Genomic DNA, 12,170 nt, shown 5'->3' with positions numbered 1-12,170 from the left:
TAATGCTACACCACCCCTCTTGTGACCTGAGGTAATATTCCTGAAATCTTGGTGCATATCCTGTGATGCCACTACTTACCATGTTTTGCACTAAATGCTATTTGTTTTCTACAACAGCAGTTACCAATCAACACTTCGATATCACAGTGTGCAGAAGATGGTATGGCCATTATCTCCATTTCCCTCAAAATACAGTTTCCCTTGAAAATGCATTATAATCAAGGAAGAGTGTTTAATAAAGGTGTAATAACTGAGGCTTAAAAAAAACTCTTTAGAGGAAAGAGAATGTTGTTTTTTTTTTTACCCCTTTTCAGTTGTAAAAATCTGTAACTATGAGGCCACCAAATATACATTGTTGTGGTTTCATGACATATAAATTGTTACTGTGAATTCTTTCTCAGCTACATACAGTACATTTAAAAGAGTAGTCAAGTTGAAATAAAATAAAAGAATTACAAGGTGTGCATGGGCTGTGGATTGTAACCATATCACAAAGGTCTTGCAAGCAGATTTTTTTTTACTCTGCAGTTTTTTCCTCTTTTTCTCATTTACAAGTTCTTTCAATCATTTTGCACAGTTGTCAGGTGCTCTGATGAAGCTGTTTTATGTTGTTATCTCAATAAGGTAATGGTGGCTTAATTGGTAGGAGAAGGGTGTTTATACAAACCATTTTTACCTGAGGTACTGTAGTTTGAGCTGCATGTATGCGTTTAAATATTGTATTAAGTGTTTTGTGTTACATACTGCACAGGAACAACAACTGGAAGGGCTAAACTTATTACATCTCATGTCATTTGTTTGTATGCAGTAGATGTATATACTTTTATAGCTGTTACTAGAAAACAGATTGGAAGTCTAGACGAGTCTAGCTAATCCTTGCTAAGATGTATTACTGCTTTAAATGTCAAATCTGGTGCAGCACATCAATTCTCTGAACTCGCCGTGAAAATTAGACAATTCAAAAACATGATTGCTGTTAGTCTTTGTTTATTCTGACTAGGTCTATACAGCCATTGAAGTTTTATATGTTTTGATATCTATTGCCTTTGTAATAAAACTAGGCAAACACAGATTTCAAACTGCACCAGTACCTTAAAGGAATTGCATCCAGTTTTTACAAACTAATTTCAACCAATGTCTTCCCGTAATCCAGGCTTACTTGTCTAACTGCTTCCAGGCCTTGTGATCTACAGCACAAGAAGTGATTAGGCACCAAGACACAGCAATTTATCTTTTTAATTGGCTCATTTTTAACACATCAGGCACATATCCATTGATTGTTGATGATGCATGCTACTAGGCTAAGCCTTTTGACCCAAGCTCTGTTGCTCTGTTAACCAATATTGGTTTAGTTCTTCCAATCAGAAGTTCCATACGTATTAGTATGGAAGGCCATCTGGGTCAAAAACATGTGCTGCTAGTAGATATTTCAAATAAATTACTACGTGTTACTGCGATACACTGCGCGTTCTATTATGTTAACTACATGGACTATTTGTACTACACGTACACATTTGGGCCAATCAGTTATATAGAAATTAGATAAGAGCCAATGAATTTAAAGAAAAGTTTGTGTACTAAATGATCCAATGAAAAGTCGCCTCACATTTTCCATACTCTTCCAAAGTGATCAGGGAATCTGAGCCTTTGAATATTTTTAAAAACCATCTCAAAAAATACTTTTTAAAACTTGCCTTTTCAATTGTTTAACTTCTGTTTGTACAGTGTTTTTTATATGTCTTTACTTTTCATATTGTATGTTTTTTTTTGTTTGTTTTTTTATATTATTTCTGTCACTGTAAAACTTCTAATAATCGCTGAGTCTTTTGTAAACAACAATGAATAATAATACAATGCGTGTTACACTGGATGTGGTCTTTTAAGTGGATTTTATTGTTTTTATTATTATTAACAGGGGTAGATGCAATTCAGTTTTTCAATGCACATTCGTTCTTCTGCCTGTTCATTTTTTAACGGTTCGCATATCCTTGTTTACTTTTGCTTTATACTTTGGGGGTGGACAATACAGAGGCTACTTAATATCCACTGTTACTTAATATCTACTGACACAACCTTTTAATGATGTTGCTGATGTTGCAGTTTAGTCAATGCTATAAGGTTGTATGTTAGTGGCTTCTCTATGATTGAATATGATGTATTTGAAGATGTTACATAATAAACGCTGGGTCTCAATAGTTGGCGGGGCTTCTGGCAAATATTGTAAAGAAACGCCCCCGACGCTACACAAAATAAAATTATTATTATTATTATTATTATTATTATTATTATTATTATTATTATTATTATTATTATTATTAATAATAATAGTAATAATAATAATAATAAATGTATGTTGTTGTTGTTGTTGTTGTTGTTGTTGTGATGACCCTTACTATTTTTGACAGTAAAGCAGAAGACAGAGATAACAATTATTAACAAAAGTATTAAACTTGATAATAAACAATAATGATAATCAACAAGGTCCCTGTCCGGCCAGGACCAAGCCCCATAAAATAACAAATCCCAAACCTCAATGAGACTGCTGCATTCAGCAAATGTAATTTCTCGCCGCCATATATGCAATATTCCTTATTTTTAAACGGATGTCTTCTTGTCTAAATGATACACCAACGGTTATTGGCTACTGTACCAATTATGTTGTGAATAAGTGATTACAATTGAATGCGTTGTCATTACAAGCCACTAATGTAAAATGGCTATCCATGTGGGAAAAACGTCCCTCGTTTCATTTTTTTAGAATAGGTACCAATTGAAATTGGTACACTTAGTTATTTCTGTGCTCTGATTAGTCCAAATGAGTATGGAAGGCCGTCTGGGTCAAAAACATGTGTTGTTAGTTCATGTTTCAAATAAATTACTACGTGTTACTGCGATACACTGCGCGTTCTATTTTGTTAACTACACGTATTATATTTACTACACATATAAATTTGGGCCAATCAGTTCTTTAGAAATTAAATAAGCCAATGAAAAGTCGCCTCACATTGTCCATACGTAGCTTGTCATTTTTTTTAAAACACGAACCAATTAAAATTGGTAAACAGTCATTTCTGTGCTCTGATTGGTCCAAATGAGTATGTGTAGTGAACAGTTGTCACGTGTACTACACAGTGTGTTTTTGATCCAGATGGCCTTAAGAACATAACAACATATGAAAGTTTACAAAGGAGAGGAGGCCATTCGGTCCATCTTGCTCGTTTGGTCGTTAGTAGCTTATTGAGCCCAGAATCTCATCAGTCAGCTTCTTGAAGGATCCCAGGGTGTCAACTTCAACAACATTACTGGGGAGTTGGTTCCAGACCCTCACTATTCTCTGTGTAAAAAAAGTGCCTCCTATTTTCTGTTCTGAATGCCCCTTTGTGTAATCTCCATTTGTGACCCCTGGTCCTTGTTTCTTTTTTCAAGTGGATAAAAGTCCCTTGAGTTGACATTGTCAATACCTTTTAGAATTAGAACATGTACTAAATATCTGAAACGCGTACAAAACAACACTTTTTTTTTGTTTGTTTTGCTTTGTTTTTTTAACCGACTGGCCTTCCATAACCCACGGCAGCTGTACATCCAATCGTATTGTGCTACACGGCACTCACAGGGTATCTTTAGTCAAAGCAGTGGCTGTGTTGCAACAAAATGTGACAGGATATCAGGAAGAAATAAATTCAGTAAATGCCAGTGGGAAGGAAAAGTGTTTTTATACAGAAGACACAAAGCTTAGTTTATATATATATATATATATATATATATATATATATATATATATATATATATATATATATATATATATATATATATATACCCTAACTTTAAACACACTCACACACAACCCATTACCCAAAATATCAGGCAATTGTGTAGTTTAAAATAAAATAAAAACATGTTGCTTTTTAAAATTGAGATATTTTCTTTCTTTGTGAGTTTTGTCTGGTGAATTAAAGAAATCATTATACATTGATATTATTGAGCATTATCGTATACACATTATTAAAACATGTAACTACTGCCATCCCATCATATCAAACTTTTTTTTTCTTGGGGGGCGACTGTAAACGCGGCAACAATCAGTGGTACCGTGAATCTAATAACACAATATCTGGAACAATGAACAGCAAAAAAAAAAAAAGATAATTGCGATCGCCCTGTTCTACCGGAGAAAGAAAAAAAGGTAAGATCGCTGTGGGTCCATGACATCGTCAAGAAAAGGGTACAGCGAATATCATCGACTGATACAGGAGCTCTGGTTTAATGAAGGCATATTTCAAACCTACTAATGTTTTATTATATAACTCTGGAAAATCAGAAATCAAAACCACGAGCTTTTCCTCCATTGTATTGTTGAATGGTTGCTGGTATTTACGTCACGAGACGAGATGACCAAGATGACCAATGAAGAAACGTTTCTTTCAAGCAGCATTTGATAACATCTACAGTTTTATAGAAGGGGACCATATTGCATAGGCTAATCTATGAAACATAGTCTGGGGGGATTATATTTCACGGATGACCAGATTTCTCGTGACAACGGTAAATGCCAAGTAATATTGTGAAACATATAGGATCACCTACAACTAAATGCTCCTTTTCATACATCGTATAATGTATTTGTGAATATTGTAGCTACCCCGGTTCCCGCAGGCAGGTGCATCATACTGAAGCATAGCGTCGGTACCGCAGTACTTTGTACGCCTTTCATATTGCGTAACCTACCAGCCCTGCTGCTGCCCCCTCCCCCCCGTGCACGCTAAAATTGACATACTATGCCTATTTAATATAATGCGAACCCGGGACCTCTCTTACTAAAGCATATTGCCTCGCCCTGTTTAAAGCGCCTTAACCGAGATCGCTACAGTGGTGTTGGCGGTGGGACGCATGTAGCCTGGTGAGCAAGTCCGGGCGGACTTGAGGCTGGCAAGGTAGAGTAGCATGCACTGGGGAAGGCAGCAGCAGCAGCAGGGCTGGTAGGTGGCGTAATCACACACAAAGAGATAAGTTCGATAATATACGCTCCTTGTAAAGCAGCCGACTCTTTGTACAGCTGTATCGGCGCCTTTAGTGCGAGAGGTCCCGGGTTAGCGCTCGTACTCTGCGTTAAAATGGAACTCAAAATGTTAAAAAGTCTAGATATTTTCATGAATATAAAACTCAATCCATCATAGCAGTCTTTCAAACCCATGTTAAGTTTTGTGTATAGAGTCCAGTGTTACAGCTTGCCTATGGTGCGACGGCTGCGATGAGATATTGTATGTATTTATTAGCACCTTCTTGTTTATCTGCTTATAGTAAATAATATTTGACACGTAACTGCCACGATTATCTGAGACACCCAACAAATGCTTAAATGAGTTACACAGTGCCGCTGGGTTTATTTCTTATTTTCAGGTCCACTACTCGGATACAGGTAACATTTACAATCAACAGGAGCCCCTTTAGTTCAATTCCAGCACACTTCGTTTTCCTCGTGGGGTGTCAAACTTTTATCTTCCAGTGTTCTAGTGCGGACTTCAATGAATCCCAAACACTGATTGGGTGCCATGGTATAGACTAGCCATGTAAGGAATGTCCGGATTGGTAAAACTCCCCAGCATGTGTTTCTTTGCTGGTTTTTGTATACAGATACTTTCCACTTTAGCTGTGGTTGAAACAAACTCTATAAACTGAATAAACTCAAACGCGGAGTATAATAATTATACTTTAAAGTTGATTAAATATGCGATTGTTATTGTTATACTAGAAAATGTGGTAATACGTGTGTCGTTCGACAGCATATTTGTTTCTTTAATATTTCATGCTTAGCGCAGATCATTCATGATGGGTAAGTTGTGTTATGACAGTTTTGTGTGTTAACTTATATATCTGCATCATTGTGTTTCATTTACTCCACAATTGAATAAAAACGGTTGGTGTGCAACATTCTTGAGTTAAGTTGTTTAAAAGTTGCTGAATGAAAGCTATCTCATCGAGTGCTATGTAAAAGAGGGCAATACCTGCGAATTACAATAACACTATTAATATAAATAATACGATTGACCCTTACGTTTCAGAGATGACATTGGAAACTGGTTGTCGCTTACTTACTAACCACCCAATCTAAATGTTAATTGGGAAAGTGCATCGGTGTAATGAATCCCATTTGTAAAACCCATATGAGTTGATTATAATTGTCCCACACCGAAGGGAATGTGTGTCGTGTAGATTTAGCACGTAACCAGGTCTTTGAATTTAGACTAAAGGTTTGTGAGAATTGTTTGCTCCCTGCAATGAAATCAAGAGGGGGCACATTTAATAGATCTGTGTGCTTACAGTTGTTTAGTTACAGGTCACTTGCTGTGCTTTCTGACATCCTTAAACAATGGAGCTGGAGGGGCAATGGTGGAAAGGACAGCTGGCTGCAGACATATACCAAGCTCTTCGTTATAAAGTATGTTAAAGGAATCGGTGATGTAATTCACTATATACCATCTAGTATACCATATTATATATCATCATCTGTCCACATGCAATGTTCGTTTGTTCTATCTGTGCAACGTATAGTTTTATATAGATAGTTTAAGCTATTGCCTTGAACATTTTTTTTTTTAAATCGAACTCTTCAGTATGAAAGGTTATTATTTTCTATTTTATTTTTGCAGCAAATTAGCGTTCATTTAAGGGGAGAGTTAACAGCTGCCGAAATTCCCATAGCTTGCTTTTCATATTTCGGCGTCAACTAAAGACTTCACACCAATTGAATAGCTCACAAAACAATTCCGAATTCTAAGTATTGTCGTTAGGTGTGCGTCCGCACGGTGAGGAATAACTATTTTCTTTTGCATTTTGTTAAAAAGCCCGCCGCTGTTGGAAGTATCCGTGGCAATACAGCGTTACTTAATTCTTCTGTTGTTTTTAAGCGGTTATTCTCCAAGCCTAAAGGGACGAAAACACATCCTATCCGTGTTGTGGGCAATGTAATGGATGATCTGCATCCCTGTGGGCGAAATGAAATGTTTACCTTAGGATAGTCTGGTCAGACATTGCAAAACGTTAACCGAATTTAAGTTATTTATGTATTTTAAATCACTAATCTTAAAATAGCGACCTTAACTTTGTAAACGGTGGGCAATTCAGACAGTAATAGGTTATCTACTTCTATTATATACCTTCTATATTAAATTGTAGTAGGCGGTGTGGTCCAGTGGTTAAAGAAAAGGGCGTTTAACTACGAGATCACCGGTTCAAATCCCGCCTGATTTACTGTGTCTCTGTTTTTCGGGTGAGACGTTGTTGAAGTGACTGCAGCATCATGATGCATTGTTCAAACATCCTATGATGTGATTGAGCAATTGTCTAAAGAAAACGAATTATGTGTTTTCATAGGAGCTGAAAATGCCGTCCTACAAAGGCCAGTCACCTCAGCTGAACGTGAGACGCTATTTTGCAGACCTAATTGCCATTGTTAGCAATCGGTTCAGGGTATGTCCACAAGCCCGGCACCTTGCTGTCTACCTACTGGACCTGTTCATGGACCGATATGACATCTCAGTCCAACAGCTTCATGTGGTGGCCCTTTCCTGCCTGCTGTTGGCAAGTAAGTCTTTCTGAAATGTCTTTCTTTTTAATACGGCTGTTTATAAAGCAATGTTGGGAAAATAAAGTGCAAACAACCTACTTTGGTACCTAATGGCAAGGTGTAGGTTTCTGAAAAATAATTTTAATGTTTTGGAATATGTGTGCTAGAAATTGAAAACATCTGACATCATTTAAAGAAGCTAATTGAGGGTAGTGTAATGGATTTAAACATATATAGGACAACACATGTAATTTGTTTGTGTAATGTCATTTTAAGACTAACAATAATGTGTACAGTAGCCAATTGAACTTGATCACTCTTGTATTCTACATCATAGTTTTTCACATTTTATTCTTTGATATATTCAAGGTAAATTTGAAGACAAAGAGGATCACGTACCAAACCTTGAACAACTCAATAGCATGGGATGCATGACCAACGTGAACTTAGTGTTGACCAAACAAAGCCTGTTGCACATGGAGCTGTTGCTGCTGGAGACTTTTCAATGGAACCTATATCTGCCAACTGCAGCCCACTTTATTGACTACTACTTGTCGATTGCTGTTCACGAGACTGATCTCCACGAAGGCTGGCCCATGGCATGTTCGGAGAAAACAAGATTATACATGGCAAAATATGCTGATTATTTCCTGGAAGTGTCATTGCAAGGTAAGTTCTACAAGCTGTGATATGTAACACGATTGTACAAAAAAATTAAAGAAAGTGTTGAACCAGTGTGGATCATCTAATGGTGTTAGAACATTAGAAAGCTTACAAATGAGAGCAGGCCATTCGGCCCATCTTACTTATTTGGTTGTTAATACTTATCCCAGATTCTCTTCAAGCAGCTTCTTGAAGGCCAGACTGTCAGCTTCAACAACATTACTGGGAAGTTGGTTCCAGACTCCCACAATTCTCTGTGTAAAATAAAAAAAAAAAAAAAGTGCCTCCTATTTTCTGTTCTGAATGCTCCTTTATCTAATCTCCATTTGTGACCCCTGGTCCTTGTTTCTTTTTTCAGGTCGAAAAAGTCCCTTGAGTTGACATTGTCAATACCTTTTAGAATTTTAAATGCTTGAATCAGATCACCGCGTAGTCTTCTTTGTTAAAGACGGAATAGATTCTGTTATTTTAGCCTGTCTGCATAGAGCATGCCTTTTAAACTAGGAATAATTCTGGTTGCTCTTCTTTGCACTCTTTCTAGAGCAGCAATATCCTTTTTGTAGCGAGGTGACCAGAACTGAACACAATATTCTAGATGAGGTCTTACTAATGCATTATAAAGTTTTAACATTACTTCCCTTGTTTTTAAATTCAACACTTTTTCATTGTATATCAAAGCCTTTTTTATATCTTCCAGTGGTTACCTCGCTGATTTGCATGTTTCAGATGGTGGCAGGTATAAAAGGTTGAGCCACAGCTAATGACTCGTGGCAGACCGCTATCTGAATTCAAATGAGTCATGATAGTTGAGTAACCTATAAGCGAGATGAGTCCTGAACAAATAGATGCACTGTGTAAATAGAACAAGATGCTGTCCAAGATTATTCACAATCTTGTAGAGCATCTAAACAGTCATCCAATCTCAGCAATAATTCCGTGATTAATCAGTTTGTCAACTTTTTCTTCCACCAGATCATGTGTTCTTAAACTATTCTCCTTCGCTAGTCTCTGCTGCCTGTATAGCTTCCTCTAGAGTTGTACTTCGGCTTTCACCTACATGGTCAACTCGACTGCATCACCTTTCAGCTTACTCTTGGGATCTTCTTATACCGTGTGTGGAGCGTCTGTTACTGTACGTAAGGGTTTTGTATACACTTTCCAGAAAGCCTTTAGAAGATAAAGATATTGATGTGTATTGAATTTCAAACTTTCTGAGATATGGGGCCTTGTCAGTGTGGTGGGGCAGCTTCATCAAATGATTCTCATTCTTGAACATGACCAAATAAATATAGAATACATTTACAGGTGCCAAATGTGAAGTGAATATCTCAAAATATTTGGAGAACAAAAAAAACATGACAGCCATATGAAGTCAAAAGTCAATGTTAAGATCAACACATTTTGCTATAGGAGTTAAAAAAAAATAAAAAATAAACCCTAGGTGTGGTGCATTTACTAAACCAATGTACACACATGCAGAGTGTCTTCATAATAGCAAACTATATTAATCTATAGGTAAAGTTGAACATTTTCCAGATTATACCCATAAGCATTCTTGAAGTCAATGATTAGTGCATACAGGTCCACGTTTTGAGAGAGTAAGAATAGATTCAGTTGTGACGGGTTTACTGTGAACTGAGCTTTATTTATCTTTCTGCATGTTTCTTGGTATACAGTCTTGAGGCCTTTTGATAGGGTAGATACAAAAGAGAAATGACAAATGGAGGCTATAACTCCTGATTTCTTCTTGCTGCTCTAATTTTATATGTTCAATAATGAGTTTGGATTATTGTCTTTCTTGGCTTGAGAGGGAAGATGTAGATAGCAAATGGTCTAGAGTAGGGGTCTCCAACCCTGGTCCTGGAGGGTCGTGACCCTCCTGGTTTTTGTTCTAACTGTATGCTAAATTAATTGGAGCAATTAAGCTTCTAATAAGCACTTAATTGCTCCAATTAAGTAATTTAGGGTACAGTTGGAACAAAAACCAGGAGGGACCCCTGGTCTAGAGGACAGACAAGTCTTTTTATGTTTTATAGAAGTACATACAAGTAATGAAGTATTACTCTGTTCTCCTTGTTAGAAAAGCAACATTTTAATGAAACTTCATACACTTTGGGAATGGTCTTAACTTGTGTCTTGGTAGTTTTAATACAATTACTGTTTTATTTCTGTCAGCAAATCTGCATATGCCGTTGCTTGAATCTTTAAAGCCTGAGAGAACTGTTTTTTTTTGTTTGTTTGTTTTCCCTCTTATTTTAGTGCACACAATAATGATGTAAAAGAAGCAAACAAGCAAAAATGCCAACAGCCAAGTCCCCAGTCTGGTCAGACTGTGTATCGGACACACACCCAGCTGAATGCATCACCTCGGATACAGCAGCATGTCTCACAGTACCTGCACCGGCAGCAGCTTCCATTTCCACAGCAGAACTGCCAACCACTCCTTTCAACTGGACGTATGCCATCATACACAATACAGTCCCATCCTTCGACTTTGCAAGCCAGCGTTCATCCTCATGGGCATGTACAAGCAGTAGCTGGCATGACGCTACAAAACTCGCTGGACATGAAGGTTAGTGCCCCCTACAATAGGGGCTTCCAAGTAAATGGACACTACACCAGTGCAGCACCTTGCTTTGACAGGTGATCAGTGGCTCTGGTACAAAGACACCATAAAGGGGAGGATGAAGTGAATGATGCCATTTTTTGATAAAGAAGAATTTTTTTCCAAGAATATTTGTGGAGGATGTTAAAGCCTAACTAAGGATGGCTTTGCTTGAACTGTGATCTAGTTATTGCAACTGTAAAAATGTTACCAATTTTTTTTTTTTGAGAAAAACATCCAAATCATTGAGCATGGTATTCCTTGGGAGTAAGAAGTTAATTTGAACAGTTTGTGCAATATTTCTAAAGTATTTGAATAGTGGATTATAGCCTATATTCTTTTTGTTTCGCCAATGTAAGAAATAATGTGCCTGACTTTTTAACCAGGATTATAACATTTTAAAATGAATGTCTGCAGATTGAGATTGATGAAACACTTTGGTTTAGGCATTATACTGTAAATTGTTATCCAAGTCGTCCTCATAACCAAATGCTGTGTTCATAGAAGAAGCTACCTCAATACACAAATGAATATAGGGTGTTTGAAAAAATGCCGCTTTTGTGGATTTAATATTGGCTTGTGTATTCATTGTTTCTTGCAGTTTTAGTGTTAATACAACCTTGCCTTTGTTTCGTCTTTCATTTGGAGCTTTTTCCTACATGTAAGTATAGCGTCAGGATTTTATATATTTTTTTTTTTAAATACAGTTTAGAAGTAGTTGTAGACTTTGCCTTCCAAAACACTACCTCCTACAATGAAGCAAATTTGTTTCTACTAAAAATGTGTTTTTTTTTTTTTTTTTTTTTTTGCAATTAGAGGAAACTATTTGCTAAACATATTTTTGCACCATATGTCTATATTAACGCTGTGTACCTGTGGCTTCTGATGAAAAATCCAAGAATTGCAAGTTTGTTCCTGCATGTTACTAAACATGGACATCCTCAGTGAGTGCTGTGCACTTTTTAAAAAAAAAATAAATGCAAACTTTGTCAAAACTTTGTTTCTGTACATTTTGTCTTTTTTTTTTCCCCAGTAAGTACGAAATACTATATATCATATTCTACGACTACCCAAGATTGGGTATAATTGACCTCAGTTATCAACAACCTTTGAATACTTCAACATAGGTAAGGTAGTCCATATATATATATATATATATATATATATATATATATATATATAATATATATAATATATATATAGGGTGTGTGTATATAAAAAAATATATAGATATATGTATTTGCTAAAAGGACAGGGATATGCAGACTTCAATAGCAGTCAATCCTAAATCACTATTAAAGCTAACTCCAACTGATTTCATCATGTACCGAAAACATT

The 12,170-nt window shown here is 36.4% G+C and overlaps 1 protein-coding gene across 2 annotated transcripts; it reads left to right on the top strand.

Annotated features, from left to right (window-relative positions):
- The first annotated feature begins 6,367 nt into the window (after positions 1-6,367).
- LOC121325149 (cyclin-J-like) lies at positions 6,368-10,904 on the top strand. 2 transcript variants are annotated; one of them, XM_041267464.1, is made up of 5 exons: positions 6,368-6,436; positions 7,372-7,582; positions 7,934-8,233; positions 9,233-9,359; positions 10,487-10,904. In XM_041267464.1, the coding sequence occupies exons 1-5, from the start codon at positions 6,368-6,370 to the stop codon at positions 10,872-10,874; spliced, it is 1,095 nt and encodes a 364-aa protein (XP_041123398.1). In that variant the 3' UTR covers positions 10,875-10,904. The 2 variants fall into 2 exon arrangements, with proteins under 2 accessions (XP_041123398.1, XP_041123397.1); XM_041267463.1 differs by having other exon boundaries at positions 9,200-9,359.
- The last annotated feature ends 1,266 nt before the right edge of the window (positions 10,905-12,170 follow it).

Source organism: Polyodon spathula, chromosome 13, assembly GCF_017654505.1.
Source record: "Polyodon spathula isolate WHYD16114869_AA chromosome 13, ASM1765450v1, whole genome shotgun sequence".
NCBI classification, from domain to species: domain Eukaryota; kingdom Metazoa; phylum Chordata; class Actinopteri; order Acipenseriformes; family Polyodontidae; genus Polyodon; species Polyodon spathula.
This window is presented reverse-complemented; position numbering and strand designations above follow the sequence as displayed.

Coding starts and splice junctions, on each gene's coding strand:
- LOC121325149 (XM_041267463.1), top strand. CDS start 6,368: ATGGAGCTGGAGGGGCAATGGTGGAAAGGACAGCTGGCTGCAGACATA. Junction 7,583..7,933: donor TTCCTGCCTGCTGTTGGCAA/GTAAGTCTTTCT, acceptor GATATATTCAAG/GTAAATTTGAAGACAAAGAG. Junction 9,360..10,486: donor TGTGTGGAGCGTCTGTTACT/GTACGTAAGGGT, acceptor CTCTTATTTTAG/TGCACACAATAATGATGTAA.